The 24,460-nt window shown below is 50.2% G+C and overlaps 1 protein-coding gene across 1 annotated transcript in view; it reads left to right on the top strand.

Annotated features, from left to right (window-relative positions):
• The window catches only part of SLC47A1 (solute carrier family 47 member 1), a 945,948-nt gene that overhangs the window by 601,070 nt on the left and 320,418 nt on the right, over nt 1-24,460 (top strand). Inside the window, exon 5 of the mRNA XM_078683588.1 lies at nt 22,834-22,876. Within this exon, the coding sequence (XP_078539714.1) occupies nt 22,834-22,876 (43 nt within the window). The remainder of the gene's footprint in view (nt 1-22,833; nt 22,877-24,460) is intronic.

Consider the following 24,460-nt stretch of genomic DNA (forward strand, 5'->3'; position numbering starts at 1 on the left):
TGGACCGAACCGAGGTTTTCAGTGAAGTAATATTCTGTATGTTCCAGCAGGCTGTCTTTAATGTCAGGGATTTTCAGGAGCCACGGATTGATGACTATGGGTCCACGGGACACCTGTCGGTGATAGGTAAGCTCCACTGTGAGCGGAGAATGGTCTGAGATACCCAGAGGAAGTCCCTTTGGGTTGCGAAAAAAAACAATATCTGCTGTGGGACAAAAAATATAATCAATGCAGGACATGCTATTGTGTGCATTGGAGTAGTGTGTGAAGTAGGAAGTGTCTGGGTGGAATGTCCTCCATATGTCCTCCAGTCCTATTGCCTGAGTAAAGTCCAGAAGGTCTGACCCCTGCCTATGGGAGTCCCGCTGGGGACGCCTATCTAGCGTATCGTTCATCGTCATATTAAAGTCACCACCAATGACTAATGCACCCTGGGGGAGATCTAACGGAAGTCGTTCCAGGGTCATCAGTGCATCTTTGCCCAGTGCTGGTGGGATGTAGGCAGAGACCACATTTAAGTGTCGCCCTTCCCAAATGGCCTCGACCACAGAAAAACGACCAAGGGGGTCGGCCCATGTTTTCTCACAGGTAAGGGGAAGGCTTTTCTTGACAAGAATGCCAGTACCACGGGAGCCGGAGGTGAAACCAGCTTGAACCAATAGGTTGTAGCCCCCTCGATGGAATGCCCGGCAGGTGTTACCCATCAGGTGCATCTCCTGAAGCAGCACCAAGTCAGGAGCATGACGCTTGAGATACTGTAGCATCACTCCTCTCTTCACCTTGCTCCCAAGCCCATTAACGTTCCACGTCATAAGGGTGAGCGCCCTAGTTTGGGATTGTGTCATGGTGGTTCGTATAGTGAAGGACGGCTAAGGGCCGGACAGTGACGTCTAATATGCCCAAAATCAAGGAGGACTCCGCGAATAATTGGGAGGGATAAAAGACAATATTGAAGATAGGACTCAAAACTGCAATAGAATCTGCTTCCAAAAACAATCATAAACCGAGAAAATCACAACAAAAACCTCCACCCACCCTTCCCCCCTCCCTCCCAACCCTGCCTCCGTGCCGGCGGATTCAAAACTATCCAATCCCCAACTAGGTAGAGCGCCCGTCGCCCTCCCAACCATACACGGGGGGTCAGATAAAACCACTGTGCCATTCGCCAATACTGAATACAAAAGATGTATATCACAATAATCCGAAAACACATACCAGTCCAGGTGTTCACAATATTACCAAGCATAGGTCCAATAAGCTTACTGCACAGGCCCTGCTGCAGTTCAAGGGAGCAGGTGCAAGGAACCAACATTGGAAGAAGGCCCCCAAAGAAATCAGAGTCGGAGTTGCGGCGGAAGTGTCAAACGTCAAAAACAGTGGAGACAGTGTAGATGCGGCGGGGAATGCCGCCTCGGGAGTCACTGTCCGTTGTCTTGATCCACCTCCGTTTCCGGCCGCTGACTCGCAGGTGAGTGGACTAGATGCGCCCCCGATCCGGAGGCACCACGATCTCGTGTGGTCTGGCCTGCAGGACGCCATCCATTCCCACCCCTCCTCCGGGGAGAGAAAAAACCAAGTCTTACCCTCCGCCTCGACTCTCAACTTGGCCGGAAATAGCATGGAATATTTTATGCTTTTATCCCGCATCGCCTTCTTGACTTCCAGGAAGCTGCGACGGCGTGCCTGCACTTTAGTCGTAAAGTCCGGATAGAATGTTATGGCGGCATTGTCAATTTGGAGTGGTGCACTCGTCCGGGCCGCCTGGAGTATGACGTCCCTGTCCCGGAAATTAAAGACCCTGGCAAGGATCGGACATGGGGGGGCACCAGGTTTTGGCCTACCTCCTGGGATTCGATGGGCCCTCTCAATAGAGAAAAAACTGGAGAGTCATTTTGGCCGGAGGTGTTTCACCACGAGGTCCTCCACAAAGAGGTCGGCAGCGGGCTCCTCCATGTGCTCCAGAACACCTAGGATGCGGACATTGTTTTGTCGCGCCCGCCCTTCATAATCATCCAGGAGTTCACTCATCTGATACTGCTGTTTCTGGAGGTGGGCCACCTGCTGCTGGAGGGTAGAGGTGTCATCGATGAGGGCTGCCGTTTTAACCTCCATGTCTTTGACCTTGGAGTCAATTTTGCGAAGGTCCGCCCGCAGCAGGGTGACTTCGATATTAACAGAGTCTATTCGGGTCTCAAGAGAAGTACGTACTCCCGCAATGGCCTCCATCACATCCTCGAGCGTCAATGTTTTGGCTGCAGGTGAGGGCGGTCCGGTCTTCTGGACTCCCTCCGGCGTCATGTCTTTAGCGTCTCCTTTGGCAGTCCAGGAGAATTTGGTGAGTTGTTTCTGGGTCGTCGACCTGTGTCCCCTGTTGGAGGCCATAAGGGGGGGAGGGCGGAACAGTGTGTTGCAAAAACAGGTAGAGGCAGCCACTCCCAGGCGCAGAAATAGGTGGACCTCACGGGGCCGTCCCAGTGACAACAAGCGAGCACACCCGGGCCACAATAAAGGAATAAGGGGGGGGGGGGCGGAAAGAGGGGTCAGGCACCAGGCGACCAGCGATTGTCAATCTCCCCAGTTGGGCACGGCCAGGTGGGTTGGAGCAGGGCACACCACAGCCACGACGTTGACTCCCCTACAGGATCATAGGTTCCGACCAGGGCAACAAGTACCCAGGCCAATGAAACAGGGTTCCAGAAGACCAATGAACTGTAAGGGCAGGCAGGAAGATCTCAGGCCAAGAAACCGGAGCACAGTCACCCAGGCGAGTGCTACGATATATTCATGCCATGCGGGGCGCGACACTGGGCCAGCACTTAGCAAAGTCCTGTGAAAGTGGAGGCGGATGCAGGCCAGCGCGGGTTCCAGGTCTAAACAAGCAGGAGCAGCCCACTCCGCCACACCCAATGAGAAGGTATGGTCGACCAGGCTGGCAACGATAGAATGTGGCGCCTCTGTCCCCACACCTCCGCTATCGGGAGTGAGCGGAGGGCTGACCGGGGCCCAGGCGGAGAAGCAGCATAAGCCAGGGTCTATTCGAGGGAGGCGGAGGACTACCAGGCCAGGAGGAAATACAGTAGTCAGGGGGCAGACACTGGGCCAGCACTTAGCAAAGTCCTGTGAAAGTGGAGGCGGATGCAGGCCAGCGCGGGTTCCAGGTCTAAACAAGCAGGAGCAGCCCACTCCGCCACGCCCAATGAGAAGGTCTGGTCGACCAGGCTGGCAACGATAGAATGTGGCGCCTCTGTCCCCACACCTCCGCTATCGGGAGTGAGCGGAGGGCTGACCGGGGCCCAGGCGGAGAAGCAGCATAAGCCAGGGTCTATTCGAGGGAGGCGGAGGACTACCAGGCCAGGAGGAAATACAGTAGTCACTTATGGGGAGCCGGCCCAGAGCAAGGCCAAGCGGTGTGCTCGCCCTCCCACGACGAGATGGATGGCACAGGTGAGGTCCCCCGAAGATGGAGCAGCAGGGGCCGCAGGCGAAGCAAGGCTCCTTGATGGTTCCCCCAGGGCACAGGGAAGCACCCCCAACCTCCACACGGGCGGGCAGCAGAAACTGGAATAAGGGAGGGGGGAGGAGCAGGACATGGGCCACGGCAACAAGCGGAGGTCCGAGAGATGACCCACGCAAGGAGGCGCCGGCAGGCGCTGCAGGTCCGCGACACAGGCCCCGGAGCGGGGGGCCTTGCGTGGATGTGTCCCCGGCCCGGGGGTCACCTCCAGTAGCGCCTCGCCGCACTCCGCAGAGCCAGGATAGGCTGGGCGCTCTGCCGTAGGGGAGCAGATGGATCCGCCTCGATGTCCCGACACCTCCGCCACAGCGCAACGGCTCCGGCCAGCAACACCAACGGCCGAGAAGTCCTCAGGCCTCCGCAGCTCGGAATGCATCTCTGGAGCCAGCCGCCATATTGTCCGCAGGAAGGCCGCAGCTATCGGGGAGATTTCGCCAGCCTCCGCACCGCTCAGGCGGCCAAAAAACCTGGCAGCGCACACCTGGACTGGAGTAGTAGAGACCCCCGATCTTTATGGGGGGCCTCGAAAGGGAAGGGCAGATGAATGGACGGATTTATTTGGCGAAGGGCGGAGAGCCACTTTAGCAAGCGGCCATTCCGCTCTGCAGTTAGCCACGCCCCCCCTCTTAGTATTCCTTAATTGCGATTAGCAAATTGCGAAATCGCAATTAAGGGATACTTTCCCATTCATTTCTATGGGCCAGGAGGCCCATGGGAATGAATAGGAAGTCATTCTCAATTTGGGATTCGCAATTTGAGAATCGCAAATTGAGAATAATTTCGAGGGGGCAAGGGTGTCATAAGGACACCCTGATGCACCCCTGAAATGAACATGTGTGCGCATATGGCGCACATACATGCCCTACGGGCATGTATGTGCGCCACATGGCACCTTTGCAAATGCCAAAAAGTGCATTTGGGAAAGAAATCGCAAATTACCACCAACTTGAAGTTGGTGGCAATTTGCGATTTCTTAATGAGTAATGGCACAACTTGGGTGCTTCATACATAGCATTTAAGGAATCGCAATGTTTGCGATTCTTTAAATTTGCGATGCGATTATCCTCATACATACCGTTTTCCGAATTTTGAGTCGCAGATGCTGCTTTTTTGCGATTCCCGGCGTATTTCGTAATACGATACAGAGAGACATGTACTGTAATTATGATCTTTTTAAGAAGAATATATTAACAGTGCTTCGTGCTCAAGCACTCATACGATGCAAGAAGTGCTCCTGTAGAAAAAGTGTATATCCAGGTCAAGACAATAGACCAATGTAAGGCATATGTACTTGTCAGTACACATATTAATACGGCCTGATCTAAATAAAAAATGATTTAGCTATTTTAATTGTTGCGTCGACTGGGTTTCATCCTGCAATTATTTGATGGATCATCATCAGGACAAAATAAATTAAAAACATAAGTATTTGGAGACAAGAAAAAGGGGCCAAAATGGTGCAGATATCATGCAATGAAAGGATTTTGGAGTTTTTGGTGCATAAAACAGTCATTTACAAGAACTAGGGCTTAGTCTGGATTGGCTGCTACACCTTTAGTAAGTAGGCAGCAGATAGGTGAGTAATTTGACCCGGCACTGCACTGCAACTATCAGTGTCTGCCCTGGAAGCCAGATGAGATAATTTGTTTCTCTGCTATCCAAGTGGTTATATCCCCTGTTGTGCACATTCCTTCATTTAAGTCACGTTCATCCAATCTTTAGTACTTTGGAAAAAGAGTGTAACCTGGTCTTTGTGTAATCACAATTGTATGAGTATGGGACAGCAAATTGGAACAATCTGTGTAATGACTCTGAATGCAAAATCGTAAAAGATGCTACGGAACAAACATTATCCATCCATGTTTCCACAGGAAAGGGATTCTGTTTAAGAAAGGTGATGACATTTTATATCACAGAAAAGCGGAATTCTACTGTACAATAAACCGACTTGCCTTGAAGCGAGTACTTTAGACAGTAGGTCATTGTTTTTGACCAATACAAATACTGCTTATCCATCATGCCCCTTACAGCTAATTCAAACAATTCACGTCCATACTTCTGTCCATGAAAGACCACCATGGAAAGTGAGGCAGAGTTTTTTGGAAAGGTGAAGGAAGTGCCCATAATATGCTTAGAAACACCCCCAGCAGGTTGGGAAGACCAAATAAAGGGGCATCCACAGTGTCTTTACTCCCACATTTGGGGTATATTGTCAGTGCCCAAATACGTGCCTGAAATTCTACCATCCAATACAAAACCGCCGGGCCTATGTTCCTGCTCCTTCGCCTGGATACCCTCACAGGTGATAAACTGTGCCATGCAAATCTACATAACAAATCACAAATGATGCAACATTTCCACTAAAGGTTTATACCCCAAGAGTGGCTTTACCTATGCCAAAGAAAGACACTTGGGTAAAGAAACATCCGCTGGTGTGTGAGTAGTGTGCGACCCCACCCCCATTTGTAATGTTAAAGCTCCAATGTCAGCAGTTGGCTGACGAGCCTGGGACCCCGCACCTGCGCGCCTGAGTGGTACTAAACCTGGCAATATTTGGTAACCACTGGCAACCCCAGAACACGGCCTAATCCCTGCTGATGAGGGGTAAATACCCCGAAACACGTGTCCAGGGATGGCGAAGTTAGCGAAGATAGCAGAGAATCGAAAGAAGTTGCATCGCGGAACACGAACTACACTGACCACAGTCCTTAGGGGCGATCCCGCTGGTGTGTGAGTAGTGTGCGACCCCACCCCCATTTGTAATGTTAAAGCTCCCTCGAGCAGTTGGCTGACGAGCTTGGGATCCCGCACCTGCGCGCCTGAGTGGTACTAAACCTGGCAATATTTGGCAACCACCGGCAACCCCAGAACACGGCCTAATCCCTGCTGATGAGGGGTAAATACCCCGAAACATGTGTCCAGGGATGGCGAAGATAGCGAAGATAGCAGAGAATCGAAAGAAGATGCATCGCGGAACACGAACTACACTGACCACAGTCCTTAGGGGCGATCCCGCTGGTGTGTGAGTAGTGTGCGACCCCACCCCCATTTGTAAGAAACATCCAGGGCCATGTCAGGGATTTTCAAAACACAGTATAAGTCCAACTCCCAGTGTGGTGGAGAGCTTGCGTCTGCCACACTGGTAGATGGAAACTCAAGTGGAACCAAGGCGGAGCCTGAGTGGTCTCTGCTGGTGGGACCTGGGCTATTGAAGTAATTGGGCTATGGACGAAGGGACAGTGGATCAATTGTATTTGACATATCCTTTGTGACCATCCTCTTTTAAGTTAGCGCCTTAGTCATGTCTGTCTTGCTAATCGAACAGCATTCGAACATTCCTCAAATCGTATTTCAAATAGAGCATATCAATGACTAGAATAAAGCTTCTTTTTTCTAAAATTCCTAGAAAAAGCCTTGAATTGAACTATTCTACATCAAAGCCAGTAGGGCAGCCCACCCAGTTGGCTGAGCACTCACCCAAAGATTTGAAGGTCATTTCTTTAAGCTCTGGCAAGGTGTTCCTCAACCTTAACTCAACTACTTAGTGCAATTTAAAGAGTCATATCACATTTTCATTTGAGCGCCGGAAAATTCATCTTCTGGTTTGCATTAAATAGTTATTATTATTATTATAATCATTATTATTATCATCCTCAAAGAAGAGTTAGTTTTGAACCATAAATACTACCCATGTTTTATTGTTATTCATTACCCTCGATTGATCGTAAACCAGATCCTGATTTTGTTACCTTCGTGGTGACGTAACAGAGTGAGGTTAAGTTAAGTTAAATGGATTTCTAAAGCGCATATATTCCCAAGGGCTTCTCAGCGCTAAGTGATTGAGCTGTGGAAGGGGAGTAATTATGTTAAAAGTACTGCGGAAATAACCAAGTCTTTAACTTTTTCCTAAAACTAGATTCTACTTCTACAAATCTTAATTCACGTGGCAATATGTTCCAAAACCTAGGTGCCAAATGTGAAAAGGATCTACCTCCCCTTCTTGCTCTCTTGATTCTTGTGGTTCTGAGAAGGGGTGTTTGCGATAATCTTATCTTAGACTTCTGTTGGGGACATATAGCACAACGATGCCTCTGATTTTGTTAATACAACTTCCTCAAAGATCTGTGTGGGATAAACAGTCAAGTAAAAAAAATCCCAAAGTATAATATTGCAGTTGTTCAGGGGCTTATCAAATACATTTCTACAAATTGAGTACTAACATCAGGGGCAGTATTATGGATAAGCAGAGATTGCTCTGCCGGCAGACACAGTGAGTGACTGCACATGTCTGAAGGGGATAACTGATTTAGTCTGTGGAGGAGGGGTACAGAGTCAGTGTGCCCCCTTGAAGGCCTCTTTGCATCTGCCCGTGCCTATCTTTTACAGGTGGGGGCACAAGCAAAGTGTTTCCTTTGCAACTGATGGAGTACGTCCTTGAGACCGCGCTGGTGTTACATGTGTGCCTGCGCAATCTATATTACAGAAGGGGCTGACCCAGGGGCGGTGCGTCCATTAGGGTGCCTGGGCGTTGCCTCACTAATTAATTTGAGGGCAGCACCACACTCAAGTTGAGCACTGCCGTCACTCTCTCCGACTCTCTCACTCACATTTGGAATGCAATCATCCCAGGCCGCCGGTGGCAGTCGGCTCAGAAGGGGGTGGGGCAGCACTGCAGGAGTTCAGCTGCAATTGTTTGATGAGTCAACAATCATGAAGACATCCACGATAACATCAGGTGGTCGGCGGAGCGCACACCAAGAGTGCACATGCTCAATTTAGGGCTTAAAGATTTCACGACCAGCCCAAACATGCGCACTAGGTGTTGCTCATCAGAAGAGCGAGGGTTGTTCCATGACGCTCTTCTAATGAGCAGCCTAGTGCTCATATTCGGGCTGGTCGCATAAAATGTTAAGCCCTAAACAGAACATGTGCACTACTGCTCAAGCCAATCCTGGCGCTGCTGCTGGAGCAGCGTCTGGATTGGCTGAGAAGCAGGCGGTACTTGCCAAGGCGCCAAAGCGGGAGTCGGACCCCGGCCCAGGAGGAAGCAGAGGCGGTACAGACCCGGTAAGTTTAGTTTGCTTAATGCTGCAGCTTTATTTTAATCTCCCCTGCGCTGCGAGCGACCCCCACCCCTCTAGTATTGGAGCGCGAGACTCGACTGCTGACCAATGCAAAAATGGCTGGAAAGGATGTCTGTGTACAAGTTGATCCAAAATTAAATCTGGCACAAAATATGTATAAACTAGCAGTAAATCGTAGAGCGCTTTCCTGTAAGTACGGGTCGGCTCCTTACGCTTATATTCAAAAGTCACACTATCTTCCTGGCATCTGCAAGCGCAAGTACAACAACTTTAAAAGCATTAACTGTCATCTGTGGTACTAACAGAGAAAGTGAGCTTAAGATTTCAAAGATGAATTGGTCCTTTCGATACGTTTCATTGCTGTGAAAATTAGATTATAAAATATCTATTGTAGTTGGCCTCTAAAAGCGAAAGCATGTGCCACTGAAGTTACACCAACAGCAATATTGCATCAAAACAGTCTGCAAAACAGTTTGAGCTGAAGCTCTCTCCAAGCATTAGCTGCGAATCCCGGCAGTCTTTTTTGTACGATCAAATGAGAAAAGTAGGTTAAACAAATACATTTTAAGAGAATAAAAAACAGAGCATGCGATGCTTTAGTGCTCATTATGTGATATTCATGCAATTCCCAGTACTAAGATGCGTTAAGCACAGTAAGACTAGAAACGGTCCAATGGTGAGATCTTTTCCTTGGAAAATTCAAAGTGTTGGTGAGGTCCACTTAAAAAAAGTTACCGTATCGACCCAATTGGCATTTCATACGAGGGCCGTCATCATGAAAATTACAAAGTTATGTGAGTAACAGTGATAAAAAACCCTTTAAAATCTGAGGCCCAGTAGGTGACTCGTAGGCGGCAGTAGAAAAATATTGCTTTTAATTCTTAGAATGTGTCAATCGAGATGTCTAAAGAGGCTGTAAATGTATAAATGCTGTACAATTCCCTTGATGGGTAAAGGGCCTTTGGCTTGGTAGAAGTTCTTACAGGCCTTTATCGCTTTACCTTCACATATTTCAACTGCCATGTTGCCAGGGGTAGCTCTTTGGTAAGCTTAAGCCCCATTCCTTTTGAGTCAGTGCTTATTTTCACCATAAATTATCATAGGTATGTAGCTAGTAGACTTAGAGTTAAGGTCGCAGACACCTTGCTCCACGAACATGCTGTAACCATGCCTGTGGTTAGCAGCCGCGGCCGGCAGTGGAAGGAAAGGCAGGGCGGTGACGCGGAGAGGGGGAGGGGCAGTGTGGGGGGTAGTAATGTATGGATTACGGAGTTTTACAGGTAAGTAAACATTTAAATAAATGAAACAAATTTCGTTGTGCGCACTGCATCGCATTTTGGGATACCAAAGTGCTCCAGGTTGCAAAAAGAGAGTGAACATGCCATTTACATTTTACATTTACATTTACTATGGTTCTACAGACCAAATTGGAGATTCTAGCACAGCTTCTTCTCTAATACAGATCGCGCTGGTGCACGTGCAGCACTGGCACGATTTTCAGAGGGTTTTCCATTATATGTATGGGGGCATGGCCTCGTCAAAATAGCAGAACACTTTTCCTCTGTGCGCATGCTATATAGACACAGGTGCATAGGCAAAGGAGCTATCAGGATGTGTCCAGACTATGTGCCATAGAAAAATGAATGGCAGGAAAGGGGGTCAACATCCTGAGTGGATGCACTCACTACACTTGCCTGCAGGGGAGCTCTACCTCCTTGTCAAATGCAGGCTGATTGCCACCTAGTTGGCTTCAAACAGTTAGGGGCATATGTACGAGTCCCTATCGCCACAGGACCGTCACTTTTTGTACAAAGGTGGCGTACATAGGAGGGAGTGCCAAAATTAAGACCAGGAAAATCGTGGTCTTAAGTTGGCAAAACGAGGAGAAATGCATTATTTCTCCCCGTTTTTAGGTCTCGCAAATGCGAAGCGATCGTCGCTGCGAGACTCTATTGCAATCAGTTCTGCTTACAAGGAGCCAAGGGAGACGGGCGCTTCCTGTCTCCCATGGCTCCTTGTTAGCAGACCACACGCACGCACACACACACATAGTGAACCCCCCGCCGCGCGCACACACACACACACACACACACACACACACACATAGAGAACCCCCCCCGCCGCCGCCGAGCACGCACACACACACACACATCCCCTCCCTCTACCCCCCCACCCCCCCCACTCCCCCCCTCACTCACTGGGCTCTTCTCGCATGTCCCTCTCCCTCCGCAGCGGGTCACTCTCGCCGGCAGCAGGCTCCAATTCATAGTCGGCGTGTCTTCTCCGCGATCCACAGCTTGCGCCGGGACAGCCAACGTGCACGCGCAAGGCGACGGCGTCTCGTGCGCTCCTACCGCGGTTTCGGTTTCGCGCCCATGCAGTGCTTGGACTGTCGGCTGCTCTTGCCACTTCTTCCAGTCAGAGCTGTGTGCAGTGCTTGTTTTGTTCAGCTAGCGGGCAGCAGTGTCTGTTTGCAGAGCAGGTAGGCCCCTGAACACAAAGGAACGCTTGGGTCGCTATTTGTCGCTGAAGAATGCTCCAGCCTTCCTCTGCCAGCTGCTTAAAAAAGTTAGAACAAAGGTTAGTGTTTGTTCCCCAAACACAATCTGCTCGCAACTTGTTTTCCACGACAAGGAAAGGGCTGCACCCAAGGTCGAAGCAGTGAAAACAAAGGAACCAGATTCAAAAGACTGCTGTTTAATTAGGTGTTTAAAAGTCCGCGAGCCCTCGTCAGCCCTCTGTGCGACACTGCATTTTGTGGCCACCAGTGCGTGTTTAAGACGGGGCCTTCAGCCGTACCTTCGTCCCACCTAAACATTGCACTGTGCATACCTTGCTGCTGAAGTTTGTGAGTAGAGTTTATCTCCTACTGCCGTTTGATATGCAGTCAAAGTCACCTATGCGATTCTTCGCGCTTTAACGCCTCTCCTCTTCTCCACACCTGACTGGCCTCGTGTTCCTGTCCCCCGTTTTTGCCTTGTCACACTCCTTGCGAGCCTGTTCTCCATCGACCCGATTTTGTGGCTTTACCTGCCTTGATCTTTTATCTAGGCCTGTAACGTTAGGAGCCTTGGGGTAACACAAAATGATACTCAAGCTGTCTGGACCGAGAAAGTTTCCACTCTGGAAAAAATAAACTATTTGAAAGAACAAGATAAAGGCGCTGAGAGAGCGAGCGCCAGTGTGTTCTATTTTAAGCATCTTCCCAACATACTTGTCCCCAGATCATTGTTCTGGCAAATCTCTCCACGCTGTCCATGCTGCGCTCTTAGGAATAGCCTGGCACTCTGTTGTCATCGCTGTGCCTTTCCAAACGACTTCTGATTCTGCACCGCCTGGCACCCCTCCCAGCCCTTCTCGTCCTACCAAAGAAATTCAGCTCATATGCGGAAAAGAAATTCCGGGTTTTAGAATTGGCGCTGATCGAACGAGCTTCGAGAGATGTCCCCACCAAGGAAGTAGCCGACATCGGGGTTGGAGGAACCGAGGTGCCCTGTGTTTTTTTTTTCTAAGCATGTATGGAGTACTGGTGCCTGCTGATAAAAGACTCCTCCTTGGTACGACTTCTGTTGACACATATGCCGAGGGTGTGCGGTTCCTCTTTCGAATTGCGTGCCTCAGTTCTAGTTTTCGGCAGGCACGACTGCTTTTTTGACATGTTATGAAGATGTAGAGATGATTGTATTTCTTACACTTTTTTGACGGCGTTACTATCATTTTTTTCTGTTAGAATTACTTTTTTTTGTTGGGGGAAAAATTGCTTATTGTCTACGGGATTTAATTTTTTGGATCAGTTTCGGTGCTTTGGTAAATGGCCGCAGCACAGAAGGCCCATTTCTTGGGTGTGTCTTGCCTCGTCCTGTGAGCGAAAACGACTCTATAAAAATAATAAACCGGGGGCGTGGCAAGATGGCGGCGGAGTAGGACGTGTTTTTGAGTCCCTCCGGCACCACACTTTCTAAGCATTGTCTAGCACCCTCTGGGATTGCCAAACCGCCCATAACCCCTGCCGCTTTCTATCCTCCGGCTCCAGGGACAAGATTACGGAGGTTTCTGAGCCCGTCGGCTCCGGAGTCTTTGCGGCTGCTCGGACGCCCGTGGGGTAGCAAGATCCGAATGCCGGTGCGGGCCTTCCCGGGGAGGGAGCCGACGGACAGCGAGCCCCCTGCTTGGGCCATCGGAGCCGGCGCCCCACCTCCTCACCCCCCGCCGATATCGGAGCGGGCACCAGGCGACTTTGTGGCAGCATTCCCCGGCCGCTGTGAGTGTCAGGAACGGGAGCCGGGGCTGATGAGCAGAGGTCGGCAACTCGAGAAATGTAGCCCGGGGAGTTAGGGCCTGTGAGGGCCTATCGCCCGGCAGTGGCGCCCGGGCCTCCCCCACAACGCCGCTTTGGCTTCCGGCTGCCTGGGGGAACGGAGACGCGAGCTTGGAGGCAGCGAAGGGTACACTGAGTAGAGCCTGGAGCCGACTGAGGAGGCCGGCGAAGTGGGCCACAATCGCCAGGAGCAGAGGCCCACGCGGGAGCAATCAGTGGCCTAGTGTGGCCGGTCTGATTCGGAAGGAGACTGGGTCCGGCCCGCTGACGGATGCACGCGGAGGTGAGCCTCGACGGGAGCGGGTGAACCCTGCAGCCTGTGCAGAGGGAGTGGAGGGTGCATTACGTGCTTCCCGCCTAGTGAATCACCCCAACCTGTACTGACGGACTGGAGTGGGACCTCCCGTGAACCCACAGCAGAGCGGTGGAGCGCAGTGAGGAGCCCGATCCATGATTGCCCACCCCCCATTTTGCATGACCGAGCCGGCTGGGAGACAGTGTATACCCCACGTGTGCGGAGGGCAATCATTGCTGGAGGGAGCGCTCTGGTTTGCAGACTCCCTGCCATTTTTGCCCTACTGCCCTGAAGAATAGCACTGACGGGTGAGCCCCGAACAGCACAACCGCGTCGCAGCGCAGTGGAAACACTGATAGCGGCGGGGGGAGCTCCTGCGCTCTGTTGTTGACCCGCAGTGAGGACGACGCTGACCAGAGGTCCCCCACCCAGAATCCCTGGGGGCGGGCATAAAGGCATAGGGTACTGCGGCTGGAGGGGGGGCAGCTGTGATGCCGCAAGGCCTGCGTCGGGGTGCCTGTGCTCAACCTCTGACCTTGGGTAAGAGTGCCTACAGTTGGAAAGATCTTTTGGGTACGTGCCGGCAACCATGGCGTCCAACAGGGCGAAAAAGGACAAGCCTGGGAAGGATGGGATCCTGAAAGGAGCGGCGCAACCTGCCTCACCTATCCTCGACAAATCCCCAAGAAAGGGTGAAAATGAAGAGCCCGCGACGAAGGCCTTTATGATACAACTCTTTGCGGCCATTAAGGAGTACATATCAGAGCTGCGCTCACAACTGGCCTCAGATCTGCGCGGAGAGATGTGGACGGAGTGGGGGAGCGGGTCGCGATGCTGGAAGAACACGACGTGGGTACAGCAGAGGATATTCACCAACTGCAGCAAGAAGTGATTCGCCTGACGGAGCAAAACCTTGACCTACAGGCCCATACAGAGGACTTGGAAAATAGGTTGCGCCGCAACAATATTAATATTCGCATCCGCTCTGTTCCCTGGGAAGGTGAGGGGGCGGACCTGAGGGAGTACGTTGAGGCGCTATTCAAACACATTCTTGAGGAGGAGGACATCCAGACCATACGAATGGACCGAGTGCACCGGGTTGGACTGCCACGAGGACCCCAAGCGCTACCCTCCGACATCCTGGTGTGTGTTCATGATTTCCAGCTGAAAGAACGGATCCTTAGGAAAGCACGAGATCTGGCTCCCCTCCATATCCGAGACCATCACCCCCTGCTGTACCAGGATTTAGCGGCTTCCACACTGCAAACGCGCAAGGACTTTAAGGCCGTGACCACGTATCTGCAGGAGCAAAAAGTGCCCTATTCTTGGGGGCACCCCATTCGTCTCATCTTCCGTTGGCAGAATAAGTTGGTCCAGGTGCGCTCTTTAGAGGTGGCGACGGATGGTCTGGGCTTGGAACGCCAGGACCCGGCGACAAGGAACAGCGGCTCAGCTGGCAGGAGACGACGGCGCTCAGCAGAGTGGCAGAGGGTGGGCAAGCCAATGCAGATGGGGGGGCCGGACCTGTCAGCAAGGATGCAAGAGCGGGGTGCAGCAGTCGCTTCTGTGGCCCAGGTCACTGACGCAGCAACGGACCACGGTGAGGTGGCCTCATGAAACCGAGAGGGCCATCTGTAGGCGCCGGAGGGGGCCATCACTCTGAGGTAACTCTCGTGCTTTCTCTACATGATCGTGAGAGTGCCCGAAGACACGATCTGGAAGAACAGTTACTGGTGCCATGTCCCCCTGTCCTTAAGACTTTTCCTCTTTTGTTCTGTGTACTGTATTTTTTCTCTAGGGGTGTTGGGGGGGTGGGCGGGGTGGGTTAGGGAGGGCAGTGGTGGTAGCGGGGGTAGGCTTATAGATCGGATTCCGTGGAACTTACCGGCGGGGTGGGGGAGCTCGAGGTGGGGAGGTCCTGCGAGGCAGGTTAGTCTTGACATGGGCAATTGGTTGCATGCTACACTCAGACTCTGGAAGGGGGATGGGGGGGGGGGAATCGCCCAATTGGACACTCACCATGGTGGGCTGGGACAAACGGCCTTTGCAGAGCTGTCTCGTAGGAATTTCCGATGCTGCCTTTATCCCTAGGAACATGGAATGTTAAAGGGCTAAACTCTCCCCAAAAGCGCCAAAAGGTCTGGAAGTATATAATTGATCAACATTTGGATATAGTGGGCATTCAGGAGACTCACCTGGCTAAAACGGAGGACTCATGCCTTAAGCACAAAATGTTCCCATTAATCTATAGATCCTCCGCCGCCACGAAACAGAGGGGGGTGGCCCTTATGTTCCGCTAGACCCTACAATTCCAACCTGTGGGTGTACAGAGTGATAGGGAGGGTCGCTGGATCATGGTTAAGGGCCTCTTGAGGGGTATACTCTGCACATTTCTTGTACTATACGCACCTAACACAGGGCAAAATGCCTTTCTACATACACAGCTGAGGGCCGTTGTTTATTTTGTAGAAGGGCCGCTGATTGCTATGGGGGACTTTAATATGGTATGGCAGAAAGACCTAGATAGCACACACTCACAGAGGTTAGACATGGGCACGTTTTCCCCCGATACACAGCAACAGATTTCTGACTTGGGCCTCTTTGACGCTTGGCGCTTCCTATACCCCCAGTCCAGAGATTTCACCTTCTTCTCCCACGTCCACCGCTCCTATTCCCGGATTGACCACTTCTTCCTGAGCCAGTCACTACGTGGAGATCTACGGGAGGCCAAGATTTTCCCATTATCTGTTTCTGACTACAGCCTGCTTGCGGTGGGGCTCCAGTGGGGTGTGAAGAGTAAAGATAGCTCCAGGTGGTACTTCCCTGCTTCCCTGGTTCGGGACAAACCCTCATGCACCACATTACGAGGACTTATCACCGTGTTTTTCACCCTCAATGATCCAGGGGACACCTCGGTCTTCACCACATGGGACGCCTTCAAGGCATACCTTCGTGGACACTGCATAGCACTGAACGCCGCTCTTAATCGGCAGCGCGGTCAGGAGCGGAAACAGCTAGAGGAGGAGCTCTCCTCCTTAGAAAAGGAGCATAAGGAGAATCCCTCCAGATTGGGACTCAGGCAACTAACGGCCGTCAGCGGTAAGCTCCGAGCCCACTATAATAACAGAGCCGAATATACCCTGCTGAAATTGCGGCGACTCTCTTACTCCCAGGGCAATAAGGTGGGGAGACACCTTGCCAGGCAGCTACAGGACAAGAGAGAGCGAGAGGACATAGGGGGAATCCAAGATGCGCAGGGTGGAGTGACGCTTTAAGACGAGACGAAGGCGGAGCTCTTTGGGGCCTTCTACAAGACCCTCTATACAGGGGATCACCTGGAGGCTACCGCCCAAGCCGAATATCTGCAAGGACTACCACTGCCTCAGGTTTCAGCGGAATGGAATGAGGCACTCTCTGCCCCATTCTCCAGGGAGGACGTGCTGGCTGCCATTAAAGCCTCAAAACCCCACAAGGCTCCGGGGGAGGATGGGTATACAGCCATCTTCTATAAAACTTTTGCTTCTGAAATATGCCCACACCTGATCCAACTATTTAACCGCATGGCGGAGGAGGGTGAAACCTCCCGCACAATAGCAGAAGCACTTATATCCGTAATCCCCAAACCCGGTAAAGACCCTAGTAAATGCGCTTCCTATAGGCCGATTGCTCTCCTGAATTTAGATGCGAAGCTCTACTCCTCCATCATCGCCCAACAGCTCAATGACCTTATGCCGGACCTCATAGATCCGGATCAGTCAGGGTTTATCAAAGGGCGCCAGACCAATGATAATACACAGCGGGTGGTACACCTCATTGAGAAAGCCAATAAGTTTAAAATTCCAGAGGTTCTGGTGGGCCTAGATGCCGAGAAGGGGTTCGACAGGGTGGATTGGGGGTTCCTGTTCCGTACCCTGGCCGCCTTTTGCTTCTCCTCCAAATTTATAACAATGATACGAGCGAACTACCTCTCCCCCCGATCCAGAGTGGCAGTGAATGGTCAGTTCTCTCCCTTTTTTTAACATTCCAGGGGCACCAGGCAGGGATGTCCCCTGTCACCGTTGCTATTTGCCCTTAGCATTGAACCTCTGGCAATAGCGGTGAGAGCTGACCCTGACATCCGTGGACTACCCTTCACTGGGGAGTCCCACAAGATCACTCTCTTTGCAGATGATGTCCTCCTCTCCCTCTCGGATCCGGCCCACTCTCTTCCCCATGTGAAGGCGGCACTGTCGCGATACGAAGCAGTGGTGGGGTTTAAGGTTAACTATGACAAATCTTATGTCCTCAACCTTACGATCCCCCAGTCGGAGCTTCCCCACCTTAAGTCATTCAGGCCCAGATGTAGGTAAAATAGATTTACCGATTTTTAATTACCGAATTTTACCAATTCGGTAATTAAAAATCGGTAAATCTAAGGGGTGGATATGTAGGAACATCCAGATGTTCCTTTTACCGAATCGGTAAATATCTGTATTTACCGATTCGGTAAATACCGACCGGTAAAGCCCCATTCATTCCTATGGGCTTTGAAGCCCATAGGAATGAATGGGGCATTACCGGTCGGTATTTACCGAATCGGTAAATGCAGATCTTGACAAGGGTGCAGGGGGTGTCACTTTGACACCCTCTAGCACCCCCAAAAAAGATTCGGGGGCCATGTGGCAGGCATACCTGCCCTAGGGGCAGGTCTGCCTGTCATATGGCACAGGTGTGCATGCACACATGTGCATGCACACCGGAATCGGTATTTTGCCATCAAATATATTTGATGGTAAAATACAGATTCGGTCAGGGTTGTGGGACTCAGAAGAGTCCCACCTACATATCAAAATTACCGAATAGGTATAAATACCGATTCGGTATTTCACAGAATCGGTAAATTTACCGATCGGTAAATTTACCGATTCTGTGAAATATGTGGCCCTACATACCATTTACTGAATACCGGTCGGTAACGGCCGAAAATACCGATTTTCGGCCGTTACCGACCGACCTACATCGGGCCCTCACTCCCTTGCCGTGGACAGATTCCTCCCTTCAATATTTGGGTATCCACCTGACCCCCACGTTGGGGAAACTGTACTCTGCTAACTTCCCTCCGCTTCTTGCTAGGATCCAGTCCGACCTGGCCTGATGGAAGCCCATGTTCATCTCCTGGCTTGGGAGGATTCACGCGATTAAAATGACCCTCCTCCTCAAGCTCTTATATCTGTTCCAGGCCCTACCTATAGGGGATTCTTTCGGCGGGTGAGGTCGATGATGCTGCGTTTCATCTGGCAGGGGGGCCGCGCACGCTTTTCCTTCACCGTCCTACGCAAACTAAGGAAGGGGGGAGGCGTGGAGCTGCCTGACATGCAATTGTATTATAAAGCGGCGTAACTCCGCATACTAGTTGAGTGGTCACAACAAGAATCAGGAAAACACTGGCTGCATATGGATAGGAGCGTGGCTGGGAGAACGATTTGGGACCTGGTGTGGTGACCCAAGTGTGATAGATCCAAGAATGCATACCTCAGTACCCCCACTAGCACCACCTTGAAGGTCTGGGATTCTGTTTCTAAAGACGACGGATGGACCTCCTTCCCCTCTCCCTTCATGCCCATACACTTCAATCCCACCTTCCCTCCGGCATCACTCAAGGGCCACTTCAGGGCTTTGCAGGACGGACGTTGTCTAGCACTCACACACCTATTTCACAATTATGACCCGCTCACCTTTGAAAACTGCAGGAGGGACTACGGGGAGCTGGAGAACGAACGACACCATCACGCTCAAATACTACACTGGGCGCTCTTCCCCCAAGTGAGGGAGGCGGCGACTCCACCCCTCACGCAGTTCGAGACAGTCCTGACCAGGACTGCATCCATGAAAGGGGCAGTTACTTTCATCTATGGGTTCCTCCTTACCACTACAGTTTCCCCTAGGCCCCGGTATATGCATATGTGGGAAGGGATCCTCCACCAAGACATTTCAGATGCCGAGTGGACTCACCTATGGTCTGATATTGCCAAGGTTAATCACTCAGTGGAGCTTAGGGAGGCACATATGAAAACCATGATGGATTGGTACCTGCACCCTGCCAAGCTAAAACTGATTTTCCCGGGTACCTCCGATAGATGTTGGAGGGAAGGTGGGTTCTTAGGGGACTTCCAACACATTTGGTGGGACTGCCCCGTTATCCGGCCGTTCTGGGAGGAAATTCTACCCCAAATGAAGGATATGCTGCGATACCCTATTCCTACCTCGATGGCCTCCACCCTGTTGGGTCTCCGTGATCCTGATCTCGAACACCAGACCAGGGCGGACAAGAGGATCATGAGGCTCAGCATTGGCGCAGCCAAAATTACTCTGGCTGCAGCGTGGAAGAAGAAGGAGGCTCCGGCCACCTCTCTCTGGCACTGGAGGCTCTGGAGGTTGCTTAGTATAGAAAGGATGGCAGATATCTTTCTAGACGATTTTAAGAATTTTGAATTTCGCCTGGGCCCTCTGGTAGCATTCCTCTCTCGGGGCCTACCATCCGCGGTCTGGCCGCCTAGCACACGTAGGGCCATATGTATCATCAAACTATTTTGCATTTCCTAAATAGCGAATTTTAAGGAATCGCTATTTAGGAAATGCAAAACGGTATGTATGTACAAAATCGCTTTTCAATAGCGATTCCTTAGCATTCCTAATTTGCGATCAGCAAATTGCTAATCGCAAATTACCCATTCATTTCCATGGGCCAGGAGGCCCATAGGAATGAAAGTGCAATTTGCGATTAGCAATTTGCTAATCGCAAATTAGGAATTTTTGCAGGGGTGTCTCAAGAACACCCTGCTGCACCCCTGAAAGAGACATTTGGGGGCATATGGCGCACTTACATGCCCTAGGGGCATGTATGGGCGTCATATGGCACCTTTATTTTTTTGTAAAAAAGCTTTTTGAAAAGAATTCGCAACTTACCACCAACTACAAGTTGGTGGTAATTTGCGAATCCTTAATGGCAATTTTTGAATATTTTTTGTTTGATACATTGCATTTAAGGAATCGCAAAATTTGCGATTCCTTAAGTGCAATCGCAAAATAAGGAATAGCAAATTTTGCAATTCCTTATTTTGCATCAAACATGTTTGATACATACCATTTATCTAATTAGCATTCGCAAAGGCCGAAATTCGCAGAATTTCAGCCTTTGCGAATGCTAATTAGCTTGATACATATGGCCCGTAGTCTCCACTTGTTTCAGGTCTGAATCCATGTCGATATACATCTGGTTCATTGTCCTGCGCTTATTGCTACCACCACTGGGGGGGGGGTGTAATTTGTTTTCTTTGTTCATTATGACATCCCGCCTAATGCTCCATTACGGTATGGCATGCCGAGCCACTTGTCTACAGCAGGTTCTCTTAGCACTACGGGCAGCTATTTGTGACCAACTCACTGGGGGGTTAACCGATAACCCGCATTGTTATGCTTCTGTACAGCTGTGAATCTTTAGCGTTCTCTTCCTTAATGGCTTACCGAATGCTGACCCATATGCTGGTTAAGCGGCACTCCCTTGGACACTAGGCCAAGTGCAAGAGACTTGTACACGATGACCCGTCCCCAATCCGTTGTGTCACCCTCGGGCGATTATTCTGGCTACCCCCTGCGTGGGCTGAAGTGCGGGATTGTCGCATGTTTATTCCTATTGGTGTTTTACTAAATGATCAATAAAAATACCTTTGACGAAAAATAATAAAGCAATCACCAATAGTTAGCGTTGGCAGACATGGACCATGGAACTAATGTGACCTGCCAGAGTCCTGGCAAGAACAAGGGCTCCAAGATGTCAGCACTGCAAAAGCTGGAAAACCTGGCAGTGCGGATCTTCTACCGCGGACCACGAAGCCCTGCCATGGAGGGCGAGGCAGGGCCACAGGGCGTGGAACTGGTTATCGAGTCTGAGCACCTGATCGCCTGGAACGAAGAAAGTGAGTTTTGTGTCTCTGTCTTCCTGTCACAGGATATGTATCCGTTTGGTGAAAGTTTGATGGCTGCAACTCACTTACCTTCCAAACAAGCATTTACAATGCAATAGGTCTCGCAGCATTAAAGTTTGAGTTACTGGCATTGTAAATGACAATGCTTTGCATGATTTTTTTTTTTGAATTTGCAATTGGTATATAAACATTGTTTGTGAATGGTTAGCTGTTGCTTATGTTAAGTAAAGTTGGCAGTAATATAGAGTGCTAGTCTTGCTTGTTATAAGCATGCTGATTTAATTGCCTCTGATACCTGCGGGTAAAGTTTGCTCTATATAAAAGTGAAAACTAATAAATAAATTAAAAAAAGCCTACCTGTACCACGTCCTTTCTTATTCTTTGATGCCACATATCTTTGGGTCCCTGTATTTATTAACTGCACCCAGCTGTGGGAAACCTCCATGGCCGGAACAACGTGTTGCGGGGCAGACACGGGCAATGTAGTCACTGTCCTGTGGCTGCACCGCGGGGTAACAGTGTAGGGGCAGGAATGCAGACAGTTGGTAGTGCTGTGCCATATCAGTGTAGTTCTCTGTGTATGCTGGGCATGGGGGTTGCTATTGGCTGACAAGAAGTGGTGAGGAGGTGCCGGTTCGGTATGCCTGCTTCCTGATCTTGGGCAGGCGACAGTTAAAAAACAAGGACTATACGTTCAAAGTGCGTGTTTATGCACCGATTCCAGGTTTTAAAAACACATGAATAAAAGGCATTGTCATTTACAATGCCAATAGCTCAAACTTTAATGCTGCGAGACCTATTGCATTGTAAATACTTGTTCTTTTTCCATATGTGCTGCCTTGTGCAGCACACATGGAAAAAGCAAAATGCCAGTATGCAAATGCAGAACGCAGGCACCCTTGCACCAGAGTGCAAGGGTGTCTGTGTGCAGGGGAGGATTGGTTATGTGTAGGAAGGTGTCCCTTCCTGTACATAAACAAACCATTTTTATAAAGGCCATTTTGTCACTTTCATGTGTGCTGCATGCAGCATCACACATGAAAGTGACAAAATGGCATTTTAGGATTGTTTATGTACAGGAAGAGACACCTTGCTACACTTAACCAAGCCTCCCCTGAACACAGACATGCTTGCACTCTGGTGCAAGGGTGCCTGTGTTGGCGCTATGTTGTTAAACGTAGCGCCATCGCAGGGGGCAAACGCAAGGCTGCACCACATTCTTCTAAATATGGTGCAGCCTTCCCGTTTCCGTAGTGGCAGACCGTTTCGTTAAGCCCAGGAGGCTAACCACACGCTCCGCCACTTCATTGTACAAATCCCCCTTAGTCCTTTTTTCATTAATGCGCTGCCCCCAGAGCAGGGTTTGACTTCGACGCTGGGCTGAACTTAGCCCTTTCGCTATGATACGGCATACTGACGCAGTCTGCACCCATTTAATGGTGCCCCACAGCGAAGACTAAGTCAGTGAAAACTATCTGCTATATGCGAACGATTTCACTATCCCTGTCACATAACATTCTCAAAAAAGCACAAACGATACAAAGATGCAAGACTGTGACCTGGAGCAACATGCAACTGTGTAATTATTTTATCAGTGATACTTCAATGTTTCTTTCCAGCCAAACCTAGTTAAAAGTCTTTGTCTGCTTTTGTTTTAGGTTAACCCAGATGTACGTTATGATATTTCTTCCTGCTCTTCCTGTAAGTATGTTAGATGTAAACTCCAATAAGTCAAATAAAAAAAATGCTTCCGCAAGAATTAGAGTGCATCTCACAGCTCAGCATGTAAAAGAGAAAGGATTTATTATTCAAAACTGTTAATGCCCATCTAATAATTCTGTAAATATACCTATTTGCTTTTTTCCTTATTCAAAAGTGTACAATTTAGATTGTTTGTGTGTGTGCGCAGAGTATTGGTTTTCTGCTGCTTGCTCAGATCTGCTTTTAAGGAACAGCCTGCTTTGTGCCTCAAGGCTGCTGTTGCAAGAGGCCAACTATTATTGAACGTTCCCACAAACGGCTTCAAACCCAACCAGACACAGGCATATCAGACGCTTTTGCAGTCCCCGGTGCAGAAACATAATACTGGCCCTGCATGTCACATCCGGCTGTTCCTTTAAGAAAGTGCTGTATAGGAAAGAGAAAACATGGAGGCTTCAGCACCGTTCGTGGCTGCTGGGGACGCAGGTTTAGGTAAAAGAAACTAGGGGGCATATTCACAAGGATCTATCGCCGAATTAACGGCACGTTATCGAAGCCAAAGTCGTGATAAATTTACCCCACCATTCACAAGCTGGTGCTAACAGCCCACAGCACCAGGTTTTCCACGATAGCAGCCGCAAAAAACATCACCACAGAGGACCATCGCAACTATTGCTAATGAGATGCAGAGTAGGCGTTCCTGTGCAAAAAGCTACGACAACGCCACACCTCAACATTCACAACAACCAGCCAGATCTGCGATAAGAACACAAAACGCGCAATAAGGTGCGTTAGCAGCAGGAAGTTAACACCTGCTCTGACCTGGTGTAAAGTCTGACCACAGCCTGCACCACAAAAGGGAGCACAGCCCAGAGCCACACCTGAAGACAAACAGATGCCATGGAGCAACTGAACATGCAGCACAGACACCCAAGAGGGCCACAACACCCAGGGACACCACACCCAGGACCACCCCACCCTGGCACCCCCCGGACCAAAGACATGCCTCATCAGCCACAACGAAACATGTACGAAATAATATACCTGATGTCGCACAATCACAACTGGTGACATGCATGTGTCCTCACAGAAATGAGCATCACACATCCACTTTCGAAGCAAACAATGAAACTTTATTGAAATTAACACAGAAATGAAATGAAGACACATGGCGGATCCCCTCGACACAATCCGTCGGTCACAGCCTGCAAGACAAAAAACATGATGAGAAGGTGTGTCCTGTACACATCAAAGGACAGAAAGAGAGAGCGAAGGAGAGAGAGAGAAGAAGAGAGGGGGCGAGAGAGAGAGAGAAGAGGAGAGGGGGAGAGAGAGAGAAAGATGAAGAGAGGGGGGAGAGAGAGAGAGAAGAAGAGAGGGAGAGAGAGAGAGAGAGAAGAGGAGGGGGAGGGAGAGAGTAGAAGAGAGGGGGAGAGAGAAGAGGAGAGGGAGAGAGAAGAAGAGAGGGGGAGAGAGAGATGAAGAGAGGGGGGAGAGAGAGAGAGAAGAAGAGGGGGAGAGAGAGAAGAGGAGAGGGGGAGAGAGAGAAGAGGAGAGGGGGAGAGAGAGAAAAGAGAGGGAGAG

Source organism: Lissotriton helveticus, chromosome 3_1 (assembly GCF_964261635.1).
Source record: "Lissotriton helveticus chromosome 3_1, aLisHel1.1, whole genome shotgun sequence".
NCBI classification, from domain to species: domain Eukaryota; kingdom Metazoa; phylum Chordata; class Amphibia; order Caudata; family Salamandridae; genus Lissotriton; species Lissotriton helveticus.